Below are 21,040 nucleotides of genomic sequence, written 5' to 3' on the forward strand. Positions count from 1 at the left end.
GCATTTGAGTTTTTGGAGTGGCCGGAGCAGACTCGCTACTCGAGGTCCCTGAGTGGCAGCCCCAGCCGACTGCCGAGGCAGAACTCCCACCTTCACCTGGGTCTAGCTCCGCCTCTGCCTGGGTTAGGCCTGTCCTCCCCTCAGCCCCGCCTCCACTCAATCCCGATTGACTGGAGGAAGAAGGCGGCCCGACCATTGGCCCCTTTTTGAGGGGGCGGAGCCGGGCTGTATTTCATCCCTCAGCCCCAGGCCCAGCCGGACCGTGCCTAGGGGACCCGAGTGGGGCCGAGGCCGGTATCCCTGCGGCCCTGAGCAGAGGCAGTAGCTTGCCCCGCACCCACGGCCAGGCGGAGCCAAAGATGCCGGCCTCTGATGCGCGGCCCCGCCCGGGTCCCGGGCCGCCTACAGCGTCGCCCTTCCCTCTGCTGCTACTGGCGGTGCTGAGCGGCCCGGTATCCGGCCGCGTCCCCCGCTCGGTGCCCAGAACCTCGCTTCCCATCTCTGGTAAGGCGCGGGCGCCCACGCCCTCAGCCCTTCGCGCCCACACCCACACCCACCTGCTCCCCAGACCGCGCGGCGGGACCCGGGCCTCTCAGCCTGGTGTATGGCGTTCCACGCCGCCCACGCCCCGCCGGGACACGGGCGAGACCTTCGCACTTCACCGCATCCCCTCTGCATCCCCGCCGGGCCCCGCAGCTCCGCATCCCCAGCCCGGGCCTCGCGCCTCGGCTCCCACGACACGCCCAGGCTGCCCCAGCGGGCCCTATTCCCAGAACCGCGGTAGCGTCCAGTCCTCACCGTACAGACACTGAGGCCCAGAGCTCGGGTGGGGGCTGCCAGAGGTCGTTCATTTCGAAGTTCCGTCTCCCTTAGTCCCCTGTTTCCCCGCACACACACCTGGGTCCATCATTCCAGCTTGACGCCAACTCTGCTTTCAGACCCATCAGTCTTTCATTCTACTCCAGCTTTCCATTCCAGTCCCCAGCTCAGCATTTTCATCTTCTCCAATTCATTTCCCTATCAGTTCTACACATCATCCGAGCCTCTTGTCCCTTCTCACAGCCCTAATCTTCCTAACCCTCCTCCTGCTCCCCTAACATCTCTGACACCAGCTCCCATTCTCCCATTATTGGATCTACGTGAACTCTCCTAACTTCCTCAAGGTTCCTTGCTGCCTCTGCCCATTCCCTACATTGAATATTGGTAAACCATTCAATGTGTTGATGTAAAGTTCTGCTTAAATGGTTTTTCAAGTCTTCAGAAGGAAAAATAGAGAAGGGGGATATGATCCTTTGAAAAGATGTGGAAGAAGCTAGGAGACGTCACAAGGTTAAAAGTGATCATTGGGGCAATTCACATTTTAGACTGCTAAGGTGGGTATGAGCGTGGCCATGGATCTTGTTTTCTCAGTGGGGATTGAGTATTATCAGCACCTTGGGCAGACAGAACCAGTGAAGCCAAGAGTACCACCTGTTGGCAACAACTCTGGACTGGTTAATAGTAGTTTAGAGTTTAAACTCAGACGAGTGCCATATAGGAATGCTGTGATTCCAGAAGGCGAAGTTGTGCAAGAGCCTGGGGTTTCAGTTTGCACAGAGCAGTAGCCACAAAGTAAGTTGAGATCGCCGGGCTGAGTTGACGTGCAGGCATCCAGAGATGTCTAGATGGCAAGCAAGGTGAAGCGGAGTTGAGGATATGAGGAGAAGTTAGGTGATCCAGGGCTTATACTGAGCATGACAGAGTGGGCAGGATACAGCACAGAGGTAAGTATGGGTGTGGGAGGATGGAGTGGGTGGGACTCACATCAGCACATCTAGGAATGAATGGGTTGGTGTCCATTCTACCCTCTTGAGGGTACTGAGCAGAGGAAGCAGGTAGAGCAGAGCTGTATTGGTGCAGGGGTAGGGTCCCTAGAACCAGAGGTTGAGCTAGGAAGGTAAATTCATGCCAACTTATTCCAATCTTTAAATAGATAATAATTTTGAATGCTGATATGAGGTTTAGATTTTTTTTTTGAAATGGAGTCTTGCTGTGTCACCCAGGCTGGAGTGCAGTGGCGTGATCTTGGCTCACTGCAACCTCCGCCTCTGGTGTTCAAGCAATTCTCCTGCCTCAGTCTCCCAAGTAGCTGGGATTACAGGTGCCTGCCACCATACCCAGCTAATTTTTTGTATTTTTAGTAAAGATGGGATTTCACCATGTTGGCTAGGGTGGTCTTGAACGCCTGACCTCAAGTGATCCACCCACCTCAGCCTCCCAAAGTGTTGGGATAACAGGCGTGAGCAACCGCATCTGGCTAGTGCTCTGTTTTTATAGAAAAAGCATACTTACCCACTGGATTGTGTGCTAAATATTCTGGCCTCATCTATCTCTGGTTCACTTGTCAAGGCTCTGTTTCTCCCCCATAGCTGCTAAATAAATGGTACTTGGAAGAAAACAAAAATTGGCCCCTTTGGTTTTGCTCTTGTGGACTTGACCCTTAGGAAACAATGGCTAACATCACTTTCTCCTGTCTTCCTGCCAGAGGCTGACTCCTATCTCACCCGGTTCACTGTCCCTCAGACATACAATTACTCTGTTCTCCTTGTGGATCCTGCTTCCCACACACTTTACGTTGGCGCCCGGGACACCATCTTCGCTTTATCTCTGCCCTTCCCAGGGGAGAGACCCCGCAGGGTGAGAGACAAGGGAGGGAAGGACCCCTGACCCCGTAGCATGTGATTAAATCTATGATTTTATGAGTGTGTGTGTGGGGGATTTCACAATAACTAAAGATGTAACAGCAGGGGTAGTAGGAGGGGGTGAGTTGGGAGACATCATCCACTTTGTTTTCTTAGCTAAGTGTATGGGGGATCAGGGTGACTGGGGAAGATGTGAAGGAGGTTCATGATGATGGGGAGGAGACCACAGTGACCAGGTTTCAGGTGACAATGGGCAGAGGGATCATTAAAATTACAATAGGGAAACAGCTTTCAATTTTTTTGACCATTATTAAGAACTATACAGTTTGAGCATCCCTAATCTAAAAATCCGAAATTCAAAATACTCCAAAATCTGAAACTTTTTGTGTGCCAACATGGCACTCAAAGGAAATGCTCATTGGAGCATTTTGGATTTTGGATTTTCAAATTAGGGATGCTCAACCAGTATGTATTCTGCGAATATCCCCGAATCTGAAAAAATGTGAAATGTAAAACACTTCTGATCACAAGCATTTCAGATAAGGGATACTTGGTGTGTACTGTGTATTGTGGCCCAGTACACAATTATGTACTGAAAGAAACCTTTCTTGAAACAATACCTACTCTCTTATATTTTGATATATTCTATTTCATTAAAAATGATGTTGGTCATGATTTCAGAATTGATTTTATTACTCATTAATGGGTGGGGACCTCCATTTGAAAAACAGTGCTCTAGGGGGACTTTTGAAGTTCCCAAACTGATGGAGGTTTAATCTCCTCTAACATTGTGGGAGTTTGATGTCAGGGGAATCTGGGTGAAATGATCACTCCTCCTTTCTCAGATTGACTGGATGGTTCCTGAGGCTCACAGACAGAACTGTAGGAAGAAAGGCAAGAAAGAGGTAGGTGTAAATCTGAGTCTTGTCTTGAGTGTCAGTTGAGACCTTGGCCCAGCCCTGACTCTCAGTCCCCTGTAAAGCTTCCATCCCAATGGGCCAAGGCAGAGACTCTTAACACCATGCCATCACCCATCATCTCTGATCCCAAAGCTGCATCTGACTGTTCTGACATTACCTTACCCTTCCTTGTACCTGCTGCTTCTGATTCTTTCTAACCATCTCTGACCCCCAGGACGAATGTCACAATTTTGTCCAGATTCTCGCCATTGCCAATGCCTCTCACCTCCTCACTTGTGGCACCTTCGCTTTTGATCCGAAGTGCGGGGTTATTGTGAGTGACAGGGGTGGGAGGAGAGGGAGAGGGTGCCTGCACCAGTGTGAGTTACTTGGGGTGCTGGTGGGAGGATGGGAAGGGTTTTCTATGAGCTACCATGATGGGGGCATGGTCAAGGCAACCATTGTGCATGATAAGCATTGGGTGTAGGGGCTGTCCTCATGGGATGAGGGTATGTATAAACCACTGAGGGAGGGAAAGGGAGGTTGTCTGGAGAGGGTAAGATATACAAAGTGTAAAGAGAGATGTAGTGGGATAGTTAAAGAAGTTAGGGATGCTGGTTGGGCTGGGGAAACAACAAATCCAGGGAGAGACTTCAGAAACCAGAAACTCATGTTTCCCTTGCCCTGTGCATGCTTTGTCCAGGCGGCCTGGGTTCATTTCTTAACTAGTGCAGCCCATTGCCTGTTTCTTCCTTTCATAGCATGTGACTTCCTTTCATAGCATCTTACCACCTTCTCTTACTTCCACTGCCAACCTCATTATGTAAGGGCTGTGACTCTCCTCTCATGGCTTCTGATGTCACTTCCACTAATGTAATATCTGCTGGCCCCATATTCTGGATCTTGCCTTCAGGGCGGGCACTCTGTCAATCACGTTTTCTTATAGATCTTGTTAATTGCTGCTGAAGGTCTGGACATCACCACCCTCAAACACAGGCAGGCTTGGGACATGTGTATCCCTAATCACATCTAGGCTAGTCATAATCTCTGGGACTGATGACTGTTTCTGAACTCTCAGCTTTTCCCATCAGTTACACAGTAGTCAGCACTGGTCTTTTGGCAACTCACATTTGTGACAAGCCCCTGGGGTGAGTCAGAAGCCTCACATATCCTTTATATCCAGTAGCTTCCCTTTCTGCTCTGTAGAGCCATAGGAGGGAGTATAACAGCTCCCTTTTTTGACCTAATCCTTAACTGTAGATCTTGTCTTGACTCTTCTGCAGTCCTCAGTAATCCTTGCCACCTAGATCGAGTCAGTGTGTATCTCTAAGCCCCTCTTTGTTGCATACCACCCTCATATCTCTGGCTTAGGATGCTAATCATAATCATATGCATGACTGCTCCAGTTAGTCCCCCTGGGCTGCCTTGGGGTGGGTTGGACTTATGTTGAGTCCTTTTCATAATGCAAGTGATACAGGCTCCCTACCAGCATCTGGATAGCTCCCTCATTCTGGAAAGGTTCCCAGTTCAGGGTGGTGTTGAAAATCTCTGTATTCCCTCAGGTAACATTGAGGTCTGATTTCCCTACAGTTTTCCTTAAGTTTATAAGGTAGCAGAGGTACTGCCATTGCCATATTTGTCCTTTTCCATTCTGCCAGGCTTGGGGATCCCATGGGTATGAATGCCAGAGCCATGGCTTATACACAGTGTGATTGTTCCAAGTTAGTCTCCTAGGGCCTTTAATTCTTCCTTGTTTCTCTGAGGTGGGACTCTAGTGGTTGTTATATAAGGTATATAGACAGAAAATGTTCTTTCTGGACATACCTATCAGGATTGGTGTGACTTGGATGCCTATCTCTTCTCGAGGAACATCAGCAATGAAGAGTGAAGCCAGGGGTCTATGTCCTGAAGTCCCACAAATTCAGCTCTTTCCCTGAACCCTCCTGTCTAGCAGGCTTATAAAATGAGGGCCCATCCTTTGGTCAAGGCTTGTCTGAAGGAGAATATAGAGACTAGCCCCAAAAGGTCAGCTCTGGTAACCCTTTGATATACATCCTGTCTGCTCTGTAGACATTTTGAAAGTTCTCTTCTGCCTTAACCTGTCTTATCCTGCTACCCAGCAGCCCCAGTCTGCTTGACCAAGTTCTTCCTTTATCCTCACGGCTGAACCTCTCAGGATGACTGATGACTTTGAGACTGTATATAAACGATTATCTGAGAGCTTTGTTGCGGACTCAGCAACTTGCTCAAAGTTGATTGTGGAGAAATGAAGGTTCTTACAAAAAGGAAGTTCAAGCATTGGATCTAAGGGCTCCCACAATGTGGAATGCTGTCCTTCAGTGATAGCTCATTGAACATTGGAGGAAAATATCGTAGTTTGTTTTGTTGAGGGACCTCCGGCAGTTAACAGAGAAAAATGTTAGACTTCTAACAACAACAACAGCAAACAACAACAACAAGAACCATTCAATTGAGTGTCTGCTTTGATGAAGACTTGGTATTAGGTACTTTACATTAAGGATTAAATTTAATTCTTATCACCACATCATGATATTTAGGTATTATTTCCATTTTACAAGTAAGGAAACTGAAGTTCAGAGAAATTAAGTATTGTGTCTAAGATTGTATAGCTAGCAGAGGCAGAATCAAAATTTAAACCTGTGTTTGTCTCTGGCTCTGTTCCACTATCCTGTCCCTTAGTCTAGCCTGCAGCCCAGAAGACCTTATCTGTCTTCAATTTCTTGTGGCATTTGATGTGTTTCATGTACTAGGAACCATCTTTCTTTTCTTTCATTTTTTTCTTAGCCGCCTGGGAAAGGTCCTTTCTATGCCTTGAACTCCTCTTGGCCAAGACCAAAGGACCAGTTCCAACCCATAGCTCAGAGAGAGCCTTCCTGTCTAGCTCCGGCCTTCAGCTTCAGGGACTTTGCTTTACCACAGCTGATTTTGAGAGACTATGCTGCTGACTGACACAATGACAATACAATGAAGAATCTCAACATTCAGATAGAGAATGTAGTGGAGTGGTCATGTCTCTTTCAGACCCGAGTTAAGTGTCATTTAGACCATGCAATAATCATAACCTATCTAGTTAATAGGAGGCTCACTTCCTCAAAGGTTGGAAACCTGGATGACATGATGATGCCATTGGGGAAAACTAAAAGAGAATTAGTTTCGACATGTTGAGTTTTAAGGGGCAGCTAGGAAATCTCTGTGAGGAAGTCCAGTAGTCAAATAAAAATATGGGCTAGAGTTTGGAAGATACCAGATTTGGAGAGTTTGGGGAATGATTTGCACAGAATATCTGGCTGGAAAGAATGAATGAGATCTTTGAAGCATATGTGAAAGCGACTATGGATAGATTCTTAGGATACACATGTAGGAGCTAGAAAGAAGAAGAAGGAAATAGAGAAATAACAGATAGGAGGGATTCCAGAAGGGTAGAGTTTCAGGAGAGTCAAGGAATAGAATACTTCAAGGAAGGGCGTGAATCAAAAGTATCCAATGGCACATAAAGGTTAAAGAGAATGAGAACTGAGAAAAAGTTCATCCCTTTTGTCCTTGGAGAAATGTAAGACAGTAGTTTTAGGCATAGAAAACATAATTTATAGGCCGGGCGCGGTGGCTCAAGCCTGTAATCCCAGCACTTTGGGAGGCCGAGGCGGGCGGATCACGAGGTCAGGAGATCGAGACCATCCTGGCTAACACAGTGAAACCCCGTCTCTACTAAAAAATACAAAAAACTAGCCGGGCGAGGTAGCGGCGCCTGTAGTCCCAGCTACTCGGGAGGCTGAGGCAGGAGAATGGCGTAAACCCGGGAGGCGGAGCTTGCAGTGAGCTGAGATCCAGCCACAGCACTCCAGCCCGGGTGACAGAGCGAGACTCCGTCTCAAAAAAAAAAAAAAAAAAAAGAAAAGAAAAGAAAACATAATTTATTTTCCAGGAATAACAGGTGATCTGGTTTGGATAGAACAAAGGTCATTTTGAGAAGTAGTTGAAAATAAGTAGGTTTGGCTAATGAGGTTGTACTCCAGGCAATGCTGGGCTATTTTCTCATTCTCTTGCACAAAAATTTATTATTAAGTCAGTGACCAATACTTCAGAAGATTAATCTTGGGTGGCTATTAGAATAACTTGGTTGGTGGGGGTGGCCAGATGATGTGGAGAAAGGAGTTTACTGCCATGGTTTAGGTGAGAGGTAAGAAGGGAAGCAGCAGCAGGTACATACCACATCTCTAGAGTGCCTAGCCATTTTGTTAATCTCTCACCAAATCCATCTTTCTCCTCAGGTGAGGATGCTCCCACTGTCACACAGCTGGAGTGCTGTGCCTCTGTGGAGCCCTCCGTTCCAGCAGACTCTTCTGACCCAGCATTCCCTTTTTGGGGACTTCCAAAGTTTTAACAGGCCTTCTTCAAGACTCTCAGTAAAATAGAACCTTGTTTGCCATCTAGAGCAAGAGATGAGCAATTGGAGTGGGCTAATAGTACACTTATGTTCAGGGGATATATATTGATATTTCTGCAACAGCTACCATGGAAGTAATTAGGCTCCAGTAACACCATATGCCTACCCCAGTTTGTGAACTAAAGATACAATACAATACCTGGCATTTCCATGCCATAACTTTGACTCCCAACCAGCCACTGTTAACTTCCCTCTCAGTCCTAGGTTGAGATCATCCTTGTTTTCAGATGTTATCTTGAAGCCTCTCTTAGTGCCAAATACTAGACTAAGGTAACTTCTGGCTGGCCCTGATGAAGTTCTTACACCTCTTGTTCCTTGCCCAGGTCAGTCCCTCTGGAGTCCCTGGGTGAGGAAGGTACTTATCTACCAAACTCTCACATTCTGACCTGAGCTTCAGGTCATTCTTTACCGACTTTGCAGGTTCCCCCATCCTCTGCCCTTGGTCGTATGATGCAGCTCTTTCATACTTGGGGTGGGGAATAGAAGGAGGATGGCCCTTGTCTCTCTAGGCCTCTGTGTTTCAGATAGTCCTTTATCAGCCTGTACTTTTCTTTGTCCTTTCTAAGGTTTCCAGTCCTCAGGAGGCCTGCTTTCTTCCTGATCCTTCTTGTCAGGTAGCATATTCTCCAATCAGTTACAAACCCTAGAGTTCAGTAGTGTTTCAGAGGAAAGACCTACCTTCAGCCTCTTAAGTGCTTCTTGGGCTGTCCTAGGAATTTCTTCATCAGGGCATGTGGGTGTTGGCTACTGGAGGAATTGAGGGAAGAGGAATAAACTGATGAACAAAGGATAGCAGATATGAGAAATGCAGGAGTAGATGGGGGCATCAGGAATAGCTGACTGGATATATGGGGATGGTAGTTGGGGGTGGGGAGTGGAAGGGGAGAGGAATGGGAATTGACCTTTTCCTTCATCTGACCATCTTTGTAATTCTCACCATGAACCTGCCCTGTGACCCCTAAACCAATTGCCCCCTTCTGGTCTATAGGACGTGTCCAGTTTCCAGCAGGTTGAAAGACTTGAGAGTGGCCGAGGGAAATGTCCTTTTGAGCCAGCTCAGCGGTCAGCAGCTGTAATGGCTGGTGAGTGGGGAGAGACAAGAACCTGTAACTTCTTGCTCTAATTGCCTCCTTCCCCACCCCTGCTGTTAGAATTTCTGTGTTCTTTCTTACCTTGGAATGTCTATTATTCCCATGTCTCTTTTTAGCCTTTCCTGTTCTTCCCTGAGTGCCTGTGTGACCACCTGCTTTTTCCCACCTTGTATGATATCCCCAGGATTCTCTCTACAGAATGTGTCCTCTGCACCTCTAGTGTAATGTTTCCTCTCTTAACCTTATTTTCTTTTCTCATAGTGTTTTTTTTTCCCTGTTAATAAGTGGAATATACTACAATGCATATTGTAATAAATTTGGAAAAAGTATAAAGAAGAACATGAAAAAACTTTTAGAATAGCACTGTCCAAAAGAACTTTATGTAACGATGGAAATGTTCTAGATCTGCACTGTCCAATACAGTAGCCACTAGCTATTGTGGCTATAGAGCCCTTGAAATGTGACTAGCGTGACTGAAGGAAGGAATTTTAAATTGTACTTAATTTTATGTAAATAGCCCTATGTGTCTAGTGGTACCATATCAGTGCAATTCTAAAATATCTCTATTTAGAAAATTATTGCTAATATTTTAGGATATTTCCTAATATCCTGTATTAGTTCATTTGTGTTGCTATAAAGAAATACCTGAGACCGGGTAATTTATAAAGAAAAGAAGTTTATTTGGCTTATGGTTCTGGATGCTGGACATGAAGCATAGTGCTAGTATCTGCCTCTGACAAGGGCCTTAAGAAGCATACAATCATGGCAGAGGGTGAAGGGGAGCCAGCGTGTCACATACTGAGAGAGGGGGCAAGAGAGAGGGAGAAGGTGCTTTTTTAAACAGCCAGATCTTTTGTGAACTCAGAGTGAGAACTCACTCATTACTGCTAGGACAGCACCAAGCCATTCATGAAACATCTGCTTGCATGACCCAAACACCTCACACAAGGTCCACCTCCAACACTGGAGGTCACATGTCAACATGAGTTTTGGAGGAGACAAAACATCCAAACCATATCATATCCTAGATGGATATTAATGTGTGTGCACAGCCATGTACATTCATGCACATACATTTGCTGGCCAGTCTTTTGTTGCTGAGGGGAGTCAGTAATGACTATTAAATAAATTCCTGCTAGTACTTTTTTTGAACAAGCTGTCTATGATTGCTCAAGTGTGAAATGGTTCTATCACAAACCTAAACCTCTTCTGGAGAATGACTAATTTGTTAGCAGCCACACAGCAAATTGTTTTTGTGCCACATAGCCTGAATTTTAGGTCAGACCACCCAACATACACCCTCCAAATTCAGCGAAAAGCCATTTTCTTGTGATGGTGTAAAACAAGCAGGTTAATAGAAATTTTATGAGCATGTGCACATTATAAAACTTTTAAATGTCATGCTACATGGATGTAATTTTGAATTCTTCATGTAACTTTATATCATAGGCATTTCTATGTAATTTAAAAATTCATTATAAAGATAATGTTTAATGACATGTTACTCATTCTGCTAACATACCACAAATTAAACAATTCCATATTATTTATATAAATTTAATTAGTTCAAAGATTTTGCTGTTACCCATATTGCTATAATGAACATCTTTGTGCATACATTTTTGCTCTCATTTTAGGTTGGCCTCTTAAGATTCCTAGAAATGGATTACTGTTTCAAAGGGTGTGAGCACTTAATGGCTCATTATCTGTTGCTAATTGAGTTTCTAGAAAGAGTATACCAATTTACACCCTAAATCAGCAGTGAATGAGAGCGGCTTTTTTTTCCACATACATTTCACCAGAATGTATTGTTCTCATTTTAAAAAATCTTTGCTATTTTGAGACTGAAATTGGCACCTTGTTTTTATTTATATTTCTTTGAATATTAGTGAAGTTGAACATTTTTCACGTTTTAGTACTTATTTTTATTTATTCTTTGGTAAATCCTCTGCTCATGTTCTTGGACCAGTTAAGAGGTAGGATATTAGCTTTTCAATTACGTATCTTTTCCTTTGTGATTGTATATAATTTTTAAGCTCAATCCTTCATTTAAAGAGCAGATAATATTTTTTCTTAAAATTTTTTTCCCAAAGATATAACTCTTTGATCTATTAATATTTAGAGTTATTTTGATGAATCGCATGCGAGGGGGATCTAAATTAATTTTTCCCAGCTAGCTAATCAGTTGACTCAGCATCATTCATTATACTGTTTTTTTCTTTCCTTGTTTTTTTTTTTTGCCAACTGTATCATAAAATTAATTTTTGCCTATATTTTTGGGAAATATTTTATATAAAACAAAAGTTGGGACACAAGATCTAATGATGAAAATTTTTTCCTATGCATAACTTTATTTTTTAGGGAAAGTCTTAAAAGCTGTACAAATTACATCACTCTTTTTTTTTTTTTTTTTGAGACGGAGTCTCGCTCTGTCGCCCAGGCTGGAGTGCAGTGGCCGGATCTCAGCTCACTGCAAGCTCCGCCTCCCGGGTTTACGCCATTCTCCTGCCTCAGCCTCGCGAGTAGCTGGGACTACAGGCGCCCGCCACCTTGCCTGGCTAGTTTTTTGTATTTTTTTTTTTTAATAGAGACGGGGTTTCACCGTGTTAGCCAGGATGGTCTCGATCTCCTGACCTCGTGATCCGCCCGTCTCGGCCTCCCAAAGTGCTGGGATTACAGGCTTGAGCCACCGCGCCCGCCCTACATCACTCTTTAGTCGTATAGTTAATGACTTACCTTTTTCTGAAAAATAAAAGTTTTTGAAAATGAGCATAAAGTATATATTGACTAAATACAATATTTTGAGTTGTCATGATTATCATTATCTACTGTTGAAATTGATGAGACTTTCCTTATACTCATACATGTTTGAATAAAACAGTTTAGTTAATAGTTTATTTTTATAGGTTTTTTATCAACATCTTTGGCAAAACTCTGAGTCATTAAGAAAGATTTCTGAGTTTTCATGGTTGTGATGTCTCTTGAGTCTATAAAATTGTTTATCAACAAAATGACTTACTTGCAGCAATCTAAGAAAATCGTTTATCATACTTTTGTTTCAAGCAGTAATTTTTTTTTTTGAGACGGAGTCTCGCTCTGTCACCCAGGCTGGAGTGCAGTGGTGCCATCTCGACTCACTGTAACCTCTGTCTCCCAGGTTCAAGTGATTGTCCTGCCTCAGCCTCCTGAATAGCTGAGATTACAGGCCCCCGCCACCATGCCCGGCTAAGTTTTGTATTTTTAGTAGAGATGGGGTTTCACCACGTTGGTCAGGCTGGTCTCAAACTCCCGACCTCATGATCCGCCCGCCTCGTCCTCCTAAAGTGCTGGGATTACAGGCGGGAGCCACCACACCTGGCCTCAAGCTGTAATCTTTAAGCATGTGCAGCCCTCTGTGAGTAATTTCTCTTTTCTCAGTCAGCAAGTGAATTCGTATTAGAATGTGGTTTAAGAATATAAATTTCCGGCCGGGCGCGGTGGCTCAAGCCTGTAATCCCAGCACTTTGGGAGGCCGAGACGGGCGGATCACGAGGTCAGGAGATCGAGACCATCCTGGCTAACACGGTGAAACCCCGTCTCTATTAAAAAAAAAAAATACAAAAAACTAGCCAGGCAAGGTGGCGGGCGCCTGTAGTCCCAGCTACTCGCGAGGCTGAGGCAGGAGAATGGCGTAAACCCGGGAGGCGGAGCTTGCAGTGAGCTGAGATCCGGCCACTGCACTCCAGCCTGGGCGACAGCGCGAGACTCCGTCTCAAAAAAAAAAAAAAAAAAAAAAAAAGAATATAAATTTCCAGTTTTAGTATATGTGCTGCTGAAGCGAGCATAAGAATACAAATTTCATAAAGAAGATCATTGTGAGACGAAGTGGGAGGAACATTTTCAAAAAGGTTTTAAGTCTTTTTTTTTAAAATAAAATTCAGTGTTGCCTTTCAGTTGATAATTGATGGAGGTGATCAGAACTCACTTCCTTTTTTTTTTTTTTTTTTTTTGAGACGGAGTCTAGCTCTGTCGCCCAGGCTGGAGTGCAGTGGCGCGATCTTGGCTCACTGCAAGCTCCGCCTCCCGGGTTTAGGCCATTCTCCTGCCTCAGCCTCCCGAGTAGCTGGGACTACAGGCGCCCGCCACCTCGCCCGGCTAGTTTTTTGTATTTTTTTAGTAGAGACGGGGTTTCACTGTGTTAGCCAGGATGGTCTCGATCTGCTGACCTTGTGATCCGCCCGTCTCGGCCTCCCAAAGTGCTGGGATTACAGGCTTGAGCCACCGCGCCGAGTCAGAACTCACTTCCTAATGGCTTCAGTTAATGTGGAAACTCTGTCTCTAGCTATCTCAGACCCAAATCATAGTCAATACTAATATTATACATTTTCTTCTGCAGTTATTACTTTACAGGGTTACAATTTAAAAGTTTTTCCTGGTCTGACCTAAGGGCTAGCATCTACTTGGGGCTTTCTAGAATGATTCATTATGTCTTACTTTACCTCTGTTTTGAAAATAGCAGTGTAGAAATAGTGGTAACATTATATAAGAATTAGAACCAAAATTCCCAATTAGGTTCTAAAAAAATGTCCTTAAAGATAATAGCAGTATTTTGAAATGAAAAGAGCTTTTAATAATGAAAATACGATTAGAATATAATAGGAGTATTTACTTAAACTTATAAAAATTACACTGTGCATTGTAGAAAATTGAGAAAATGTAGAAATATATAAAGAAAAAAGTAAAAATGTTATTTGTAATTCTATCATTACCAAGTAACCACTATTATTATTTTGGAGTATTTTGAGTGTTTTCTTCTACTGTGTCTATGTGTCTGCATATTTATTATAACTTGGAATTATGTATATTTCATTTACTATTGTATACTGAGCATTTTCTCATCATAGAAATTGTTTCTTCAAAACATGATTTTTAGCAATTGCATACAATTACATAAATTGTACTGCATACGTAGATGGATATAGCATTATTTAATTATTTCTATGTAATTATACATTCAAATTTTAAAATTATTGTTTTTATAAATAATGCTGTAGCAGGAATCCTGTTACATAATTCTTTGCATTAATCTACTTAATTGCATATGAGTCAATCCAAAAAGTGGAATTGCTAGGTGTAAAAGTGTAAATATTTTGATGGTGCCTGATGGATTTGGACAAATTAATTGCTCTCCAGTTAGTCCTACCAGCAGTGGCTAAAGGACCTGTCCCATTGCACTCTTGCCAGTCCCAAGTAATATGTACAAACAGTGACCTCCTACAAAGTCCAGTATGATATTTATATATTTTGATTGGCATTTCTGTTAGTGAGGTTGAACAATTTTTCATGTGTTTATTGGTATTTCTGTTTCTTTTGGGAAAGCCTCAGAAATCTTATTTTCAAATATGAAGTTTATCTGTACTGTACTTAGATACAATTAAGAAAATGATCTCCTTGTCTTTATTTGCACTGTTCTAATTTGGAAAAATATGAACATTTTGACATTCCCATTAGCATAAGAACATCGGTGATTCCTTCTCAGTCTTCTTGATAGGGCTTTTGTCTTCTGCTCATTCTTAAATGTTGGAGTTCCTTGGGCTTCTACCTAAGAGCCTCTTCTCTTCTCACTCTATGTAGTTGTGATCTCAGTGAGCCCCATGGCTTCTGTTTCCATTGCATTCTGTTGGCTCCCAAATCTGCATCTGCCTCCTGGACATTACCTGGAGGTACAGACCACACATCCTACCGCCTTCCAGACATCTTCAGTTGAATGTCCCACAGGAATCTCAAAATCATCATGCCCCAAAGTGAGTTCATCATCTTTACTCACCTCCCGCAAACCTGCCTCTCCATCAGTCTTCCCTCCTCCGAGTGTATAGTGCCATACTCACTCAGATACCCAAGCTAGGGACAGCAGTCAGTCGTCTTTCGGCCTCCCTATCACACCATATAATGGATAGGGTTTCTATCAAGAAGAGCAGAAGACTTTGCTCTTTCTCTTTGGGAACCCATCCTGTGTTTTTATCGTATGGTTTTGGTGTCATTGCATCTTGTGATGAATGCATCTGCCAAGGAGCTCTGCAAATGTTCCAGATGCACTGCATGCTGCCAGCATTTTGAGGCCAAGTCTACCTCTTAAATCTCTGAGACTAGCATTCACACATGAAAACAAGACGGTTACAGAAATCCTACATGCCCGACAGAGGGAAAGGTAGAGTCAACACTGCATCTGTAATCATCTAATTATGCCCAATAATAGGCTTAAAAAAATTTTTTTTAAAGTATCCAGCTGGCTCAATCCTTAAATAAGGAAAAGACTTTTTGAGTAGGAGCTGTCTATCCTGAAAAATGTCTGACCATGAGAAGAAAAGGGAGTGGAAGAAGAAAGGAGGCCAGGGCATGTAAAAAATCCATTTTTTTTTTTTTTTTTTTTTTTAAAAAAACAGAGTCTTGCTCTCTCGCCCAGGCTGGAGTACAGTGGCATGATCTTGGCTCACTGCGACCTCCACCTCCTGGGTTCAAGTGATTCTTCTGTCTCAGCCTCCCAAGTTGCTGGGATTACAGGCACGCATTGCCACACCCAGCTAATTTTTTTGTATTTTTAGCAGAGACAGGGTTTGGCCATGTTGGCCAGGCTGGTCTCTAACCCCTGACCTCAGGTTATCCACCCACCTCGGCCTCCCAAAGTGCTGGAATTACAGGCATAAGCCACCGCGCCCAGCCAAAAAAAAAAAAATCAAAATCAGCTTTTTAAAACTAATGTACAAGGCTAGATGTGGTAGCTCACACCTGTAATCCCAGGAATTTGGGAGGCCAAGGTGGGAAGATTGCTTTAGCCCAGGAGTTCAAGACCAGCTGGGGCAACATACTGAGACCCTGTCTTTAAAAATTAAATTAAATTTAATTGATTTAAAATTAATTTAAAATTAAATTTAATTTTTTAAAGACAGGGTCTTTAAAGGCCCTGTCTTTAAAAAAGACTCCGTCTTTAAAAAAAAAATTAGCCAGGCATAGTGACGCATGCCTGTGGTCCCAGCTACTTGGGAGGCTGAGGTGGGAGAATTGCTTGAGTCCAGGAGGTTGAGGCTGATCACGCCACTTCACTCCAGCCTGGACGACAGAGTGAGACCCTGTCTTAAAAACAAAAAGTAGGCTGGGCGTGGTGGCTCACACCTGTAATTGCAGTACTTTGGGAGGCCGAGGTGGGCAGATCACGAGGTCAGGAGTTCGAGACCAGCCTGGTCTACACAGTGAAACCGTGTCTGTAATAAAAATACAAAAATTAGCTGGGCATGGTGGCGGGTGCCTGTAATCCCAGCTACTTGGGATGCTGAGACAGGAGAATTGCTTGAACCTGGGAGGCGGAGGTTGCAGTGAGCAAGATAGCGCCACTGCACTCCAGTCTGGGCAACGGAGCTAGACTCCGTCTCAAACAACAACAACAACAAACCAAACAGTAACAAACACACACTAATGAACTGATAATTCCTATTGTAAATCTCCTTTAAAAGGAAGCATTTTGATGCCAGAATGGAAATTTTAAACCCCCAGGCTGTAGAGAAATATTCACTGCCATGACACATGTTTACAGGCTTTCCATCTGGCAAGCTGGGATCTATTTTTACACACAATTATGATTTTTCTTTTAGTGTGTTTCTTCGTCTTTTGTGGCTTTCAATGTCTTTTTTTTTTTTTTTTTTTTGTATTTTCAAAATGAAAATATCTTAGTTTTTTTGCACTATAAAAGTAAAAGATGCTAACTACAAGAAACAAGGATTATTCAATGAATAATCTTTCCCATGCTTGCAGGCATATATACATTTTTTAAAAAAATAAAAATAGGGTTGAATTATTCCTGATGATGTTTTCTAACCTGCTTGTTGAGCAAACTCATCACTGTGGGAATTACTCGCTTTTGCACATCATCTTTCGCCAATGGCAGATGTGGCCTTGATCCATTCAGCAATAATTTGCCAAACAGTTGTATGGTCAGTGTTATTATATAAACAATGTATCACAATCACAATGTTTGGAATTGAGAGTGTCCTGAAGAGTCCAGGGCATGTGGTGATCTTGTGGACTCCTATGCTCAATATTGTAATGGTTGCTATTCCTTCTGCTGTGTAGGGGTGCGTGTGTGTGTCTGTAAGATGTGCTGCAAGCCCCCTTGTACTCTTAGGGCACCTGGAGCCCTGCTACTTTCTCCCAAAGTGTCTGATCCCTCCTGCTGATCCTTGGCTGTTCCACTCTGAGTGACTGAGCACTTCTCAGTATTTCTGGGCTCCAGTGTTGCTGATTCCCCCACTGGTCACTTAGGAAGTTTTGTGACCTCCATCTACTGTTGAGTCTTTGCATAGTTATCTGTGGTCCTTTACTGTTTCCAGAATATTTATGATTGTTTTTCTCCAACCCTACATACCAAGTCATGATCCCAGCATCTGCTTTACCACATCTCCTATTCTTAGGGTATCCATGACAAGGCTTCTACCAGGGTTTTGATTTTAGAGCATTTAATGTGTCATGCTCTTAGGGAACATTTTCAAACTCTGGCCTCTGTGTCAACTTTTTCCCCCTTGGAAGTACAGAGGGTTGGCTCATTTGCTGTTCCATTTTCTGCCAGGACCTTTGACCAATACTTGGTTTTTCTTTCCTGAAATTTTCTAGAAGGGAATGGAATATCTTTGTATAGCTTCCCCCTCTTCTGGTGGCAGATCGAGCATACGGCCCTTTGAAGTTTCATAAGGAGCTAACATGAATGAATGTCAACCATGTGCCAGGCCTTAGCTAGGGCTCTTTATTTATCTTATTTAACCCTTAGCGCTATTCTGAGTGGAAGATGGCATTATCTCTATTCTGCATTTGAGGAACCTGAGGCTTCGAAAGTTGCTTTGCCCAAGATCATAGTACTACTACGTAGTCAGGGTTCAAACCCAAGTCTTCCTGGCTCCCAAACACTTGGATTCTTTTTAAAATTGCAAATAATGGAATAGTCTCATTTCCCCACCCCAAAAGAAGGCTTTCAACCCTGCACTGCTGCCCTTGTAGGGCTCTGGCCCTCTTGTTCTCTGCGTAGAGTGTTTCTTCAGTGCTGGTTACCTTTCTGGTGCCTGAGACATGCTGCTTCTCTGGAGCATCTGTGACCCCAGGATGATCATGCTTCCCTCCAAGTGGCCCCCCACTCTCTACTGCTTCCCCTGGTGTGCATGAGCCCTGTGGTTCTGGCTGAGCTTTCATGCACCCGCTTCCAGCACATCAGCCTGTCTTGCTTCTCTAGCCTCTCTGACTTGACCTTCTCAGTTGCCTTTGGTAGCTCTCCCCTTAAATGGGAGTGTTCCCCAGGGCTCTCATCTGGCTTTACCGTTTTCCCTGGCTATGACTTTCATGTCATGACTTAAGCATGAAGTGTGATGACTCCCAAGTTGCTGTCTTTGGCCCTGTTTCCCAGGCCTTTCCCTTAATTGCTTTCCAGGATCTCTGACTAATATCCTGAAGGCACTTCAGCCTTAGGATGTCCAACGAGTGGACTCATTTCCTCTCCAGCTGCCTCTTTTATGGGCCTTGTTCTATCATTTGCTGTCTTGGTTAATAATGTCACCACCAACTATCATCAGTCTTATAAGCTAGAAACCTTGAGAAACATTGGTTTACTCCATTCTGTCTCATCTCATATTCAGTTGATGAATTTCAAATCCTGTTAATGGATTCTACCTCAGAAATACCTTCCAAATCCAGCCCCTTTATTTCCTCTGCCTCTGCCTTACTTTGGGCCTTTCACTCTTGCCTGGACTGTATGAATAGCCTTTTAAGTAGCATTATCTTTTTTAAAAACAAAACTGTTTATATCACTTTCCTCCTAAAAAAGTCTCTGCAGTTTTACGCTTACCTGCAGGGTAAAGTGCATATCTGCTGGCATGGCAGAGCAGACTAACCACAGAGTGCCCATCCCCACACCTCCAGCTTCTTCTCTGCTCACTGGCCCTGCCTAGCAGCCCCTCTGCCCCCACATGGCTGAGCATGGCTCCCCTCTTCGCTGCTTGCTTGTCTTCCTCCCTGAAGTCCTCCTTCCATCTGGCAAATTTCTTATTCCCATACCCAGCTCACATGTTGCCTCTGAGATGCTGTTCCCTCAGGTAGATATAGCTGGGTCCCCCATGTGTGTTAGTCTGTGCCTCTTGGAATCTGATTACACACTTGTCTTCCTGACTCACATGGGGGTTCTTGGGTCCAGGGATTTACTTAGCACCCGGCACAGTTCCTTGTACGTAGTAGCTGGTGAAGGCATACCACCTTGTTCTCTCCAGAGTGCCTCTGATACTCAGCACACCCCCAGGGTATTCATGACTTGGTACTACTCTCTGATTCATTTTCCTCCTACTCGTGTCAGACCCCTTGGTGGTGGTACTCAGAGTGGCTACAGTTCTCTCCCATTCAACCCACAGAGCTGAACCCCCCTTCCTTCCCAGAGTGTCCGTGATTTGTCTCTTGCTCAATCCCTACTATCCCTGGAGCAAGCACCTTTGCCCCTCCACTATACTAGGAGGGAGGACCTGATTCCTTGTTGCCTTTCCTGGCTGCCTGTGAAATCTCCACTCATCTCCTAGCCCAGTATCTCTCAAAGTGAGGTCCTGAATCACCTGCATCCGATTACTCTGATTGCTTCTTCGAAATGCAGGTTCTTGAGCCAACCCCAGCTCTACTGAATGAGAATTGCTGGCCCAGGTATCTGCATTTAAATCACTTCCCCAAGTGAGTCTAGTATTCTCTAAAATTGTGACTTGTTCTAAAGCAGTGTATGCCCACTAATGTTCAGAAAGAACATTCTTTCCCTGAGACATTTACCAGAGTGGGACAACTTAAATAAGATGGGGACCTGTTACGAAGCAGATGCCCCTTTTGGAGAGTCACAGTACAGTTAGCACATTACAGGGTTACTGAAACAGCAACAAAAAAGCCCAAGAGAAACAAACTTGATTTTTATGAGGGACGCCTTTATTCTCATACACATGGACATTTCCGCACAGTATTTTCTTAATGCTGGTTTCCCTGACTGCCCTGGAGCAGTTTATGTCTAGATTTCCTTAATTGCGATAATGCCTTTGATGTGCTCAGCAGTGTCTGGCACTCATGGGTGCTTAGTCCCTGAGAGTCGCTGCCCTGCTTTATGCCCTACTCTGCCTGTGACCTCTGTTGCTTCCCTCAGTGGGTCACTGATATCCCATCTCCTCCCTGTCGCCCTGCAGGGGGGGTCCTCTATGCTGCCACTGTGAAAAACTACCTGGGGACGGAGCCGATTATCACCCGAGCAGTGGGTCGTGCCGAGGACTGGATTCGGACAGACACTTTGCCGTCCTGGCTGAATGGTGGGGAGAGGGAGAGGGGTCCTCTGGGGGGACCAATGGGGTGGAGTCTGGGAAGTCCCAGGTTGTGTCTGTGAGGATCTGAGGCCACTGGTATTCCCAGCCCCAGCCTTTGTCGCAGCCGTGGCCTTGAGCCCAGCCGAATGGGGGGATGAAGATGGAGACGACGAAATCTACTTCTTCTTTACGGAGACTTCCCGAGCATTTGACTCATACGAGCGCATTAAAGTCCCACGGGTGGCCCGTGTGTGTGCGGTGAGACCCCATTCCAACTGTCTGTTTGTCGTCTCCTGGTCTGTCTGTCCCCCTGTCTTATCTTTTCCTCTTTGGGTCTCTGTCTTTAAATCTCTCCTGTGTCTCCTATTTTCTCTGCCTTGACTTCTCTTCTGGGAGCTTGAGGAATGTGAGAGAGAGGCTTTGGCCTCTTTGACACCCACAATTACCCTTCTGACACACTGTCTACAGGAGGTGGACTAGTGTAGAGGTTAAAGGGAGGAACTGGTAACAGACCAGGGTTCAAGTCCCTGCTCCACCCACCACTTAACTGCCTTTGCAACTCTGTCCAGGTTCT

The 21,040-nt window shown here is 44.4% G+C and overlaps 1 protein-coding gene across 2 annotated transcripts in view; it reads left to right on the forward strand.

Annotated features, from left to right (window-relative positions):
- The first annotated feature begins 216 nt into the window (after positions 1-216).
- SEMA4F (ssemaphorin 4F) overlaps positions 217-21,040 on the forward strand; it is a 28,676-nt gene continuing 7,852 nt past the window's right edge. The window contains exons 1-7 of one of the 2 annotated variants that reach the window (XM_010379266.2): positions 217-504; positions 2,525-2,676; positions 3,527-3,586; positions 3,816-3,914; positions 9,034-9,127; positions 20,353-20,472; positions 20,573-20,724. In XM_010379266.2, coding sequence (XP_010377568.1) covers positions 360-504; positions 2,525-2,676; positions 3,527-3,586; positions 3,816-3,914; positions 9,034-9,127; positions 20,353-20,472; positions 20,573-20,724 — 822 coding nt within the window. In that variant the 5' untranslated portion in view covers positions 217-359. The remainder of the gene's footprint in view (positions 505-2,524; positions 2,677-3,526; positions 3,587-3,815; positions 3,915-9,033; positions 9,128-20,352; positions 20,473-20,572; positions 20,725-21,040) is intronic. The other variant, XM_010379267.2, reaches the window with a different exon arrangement.

The sequence above is a fragment of the Rhinopithecus roxellana genome, chromosome 17 (assembly GCF_007565055.1).
Source record: "Rhinopithecus roxellana isolate Shanxi Qingling chromosome 17, ASM756505v1, whole genome shotgun sequence".
NCBI classification, from domain to species: Eukaryota; Metazoa; Chordata; class Mammalia; order Primates; family Cercopithecidae; genus Rhinopithecus; species Rhinopithecus roxellana.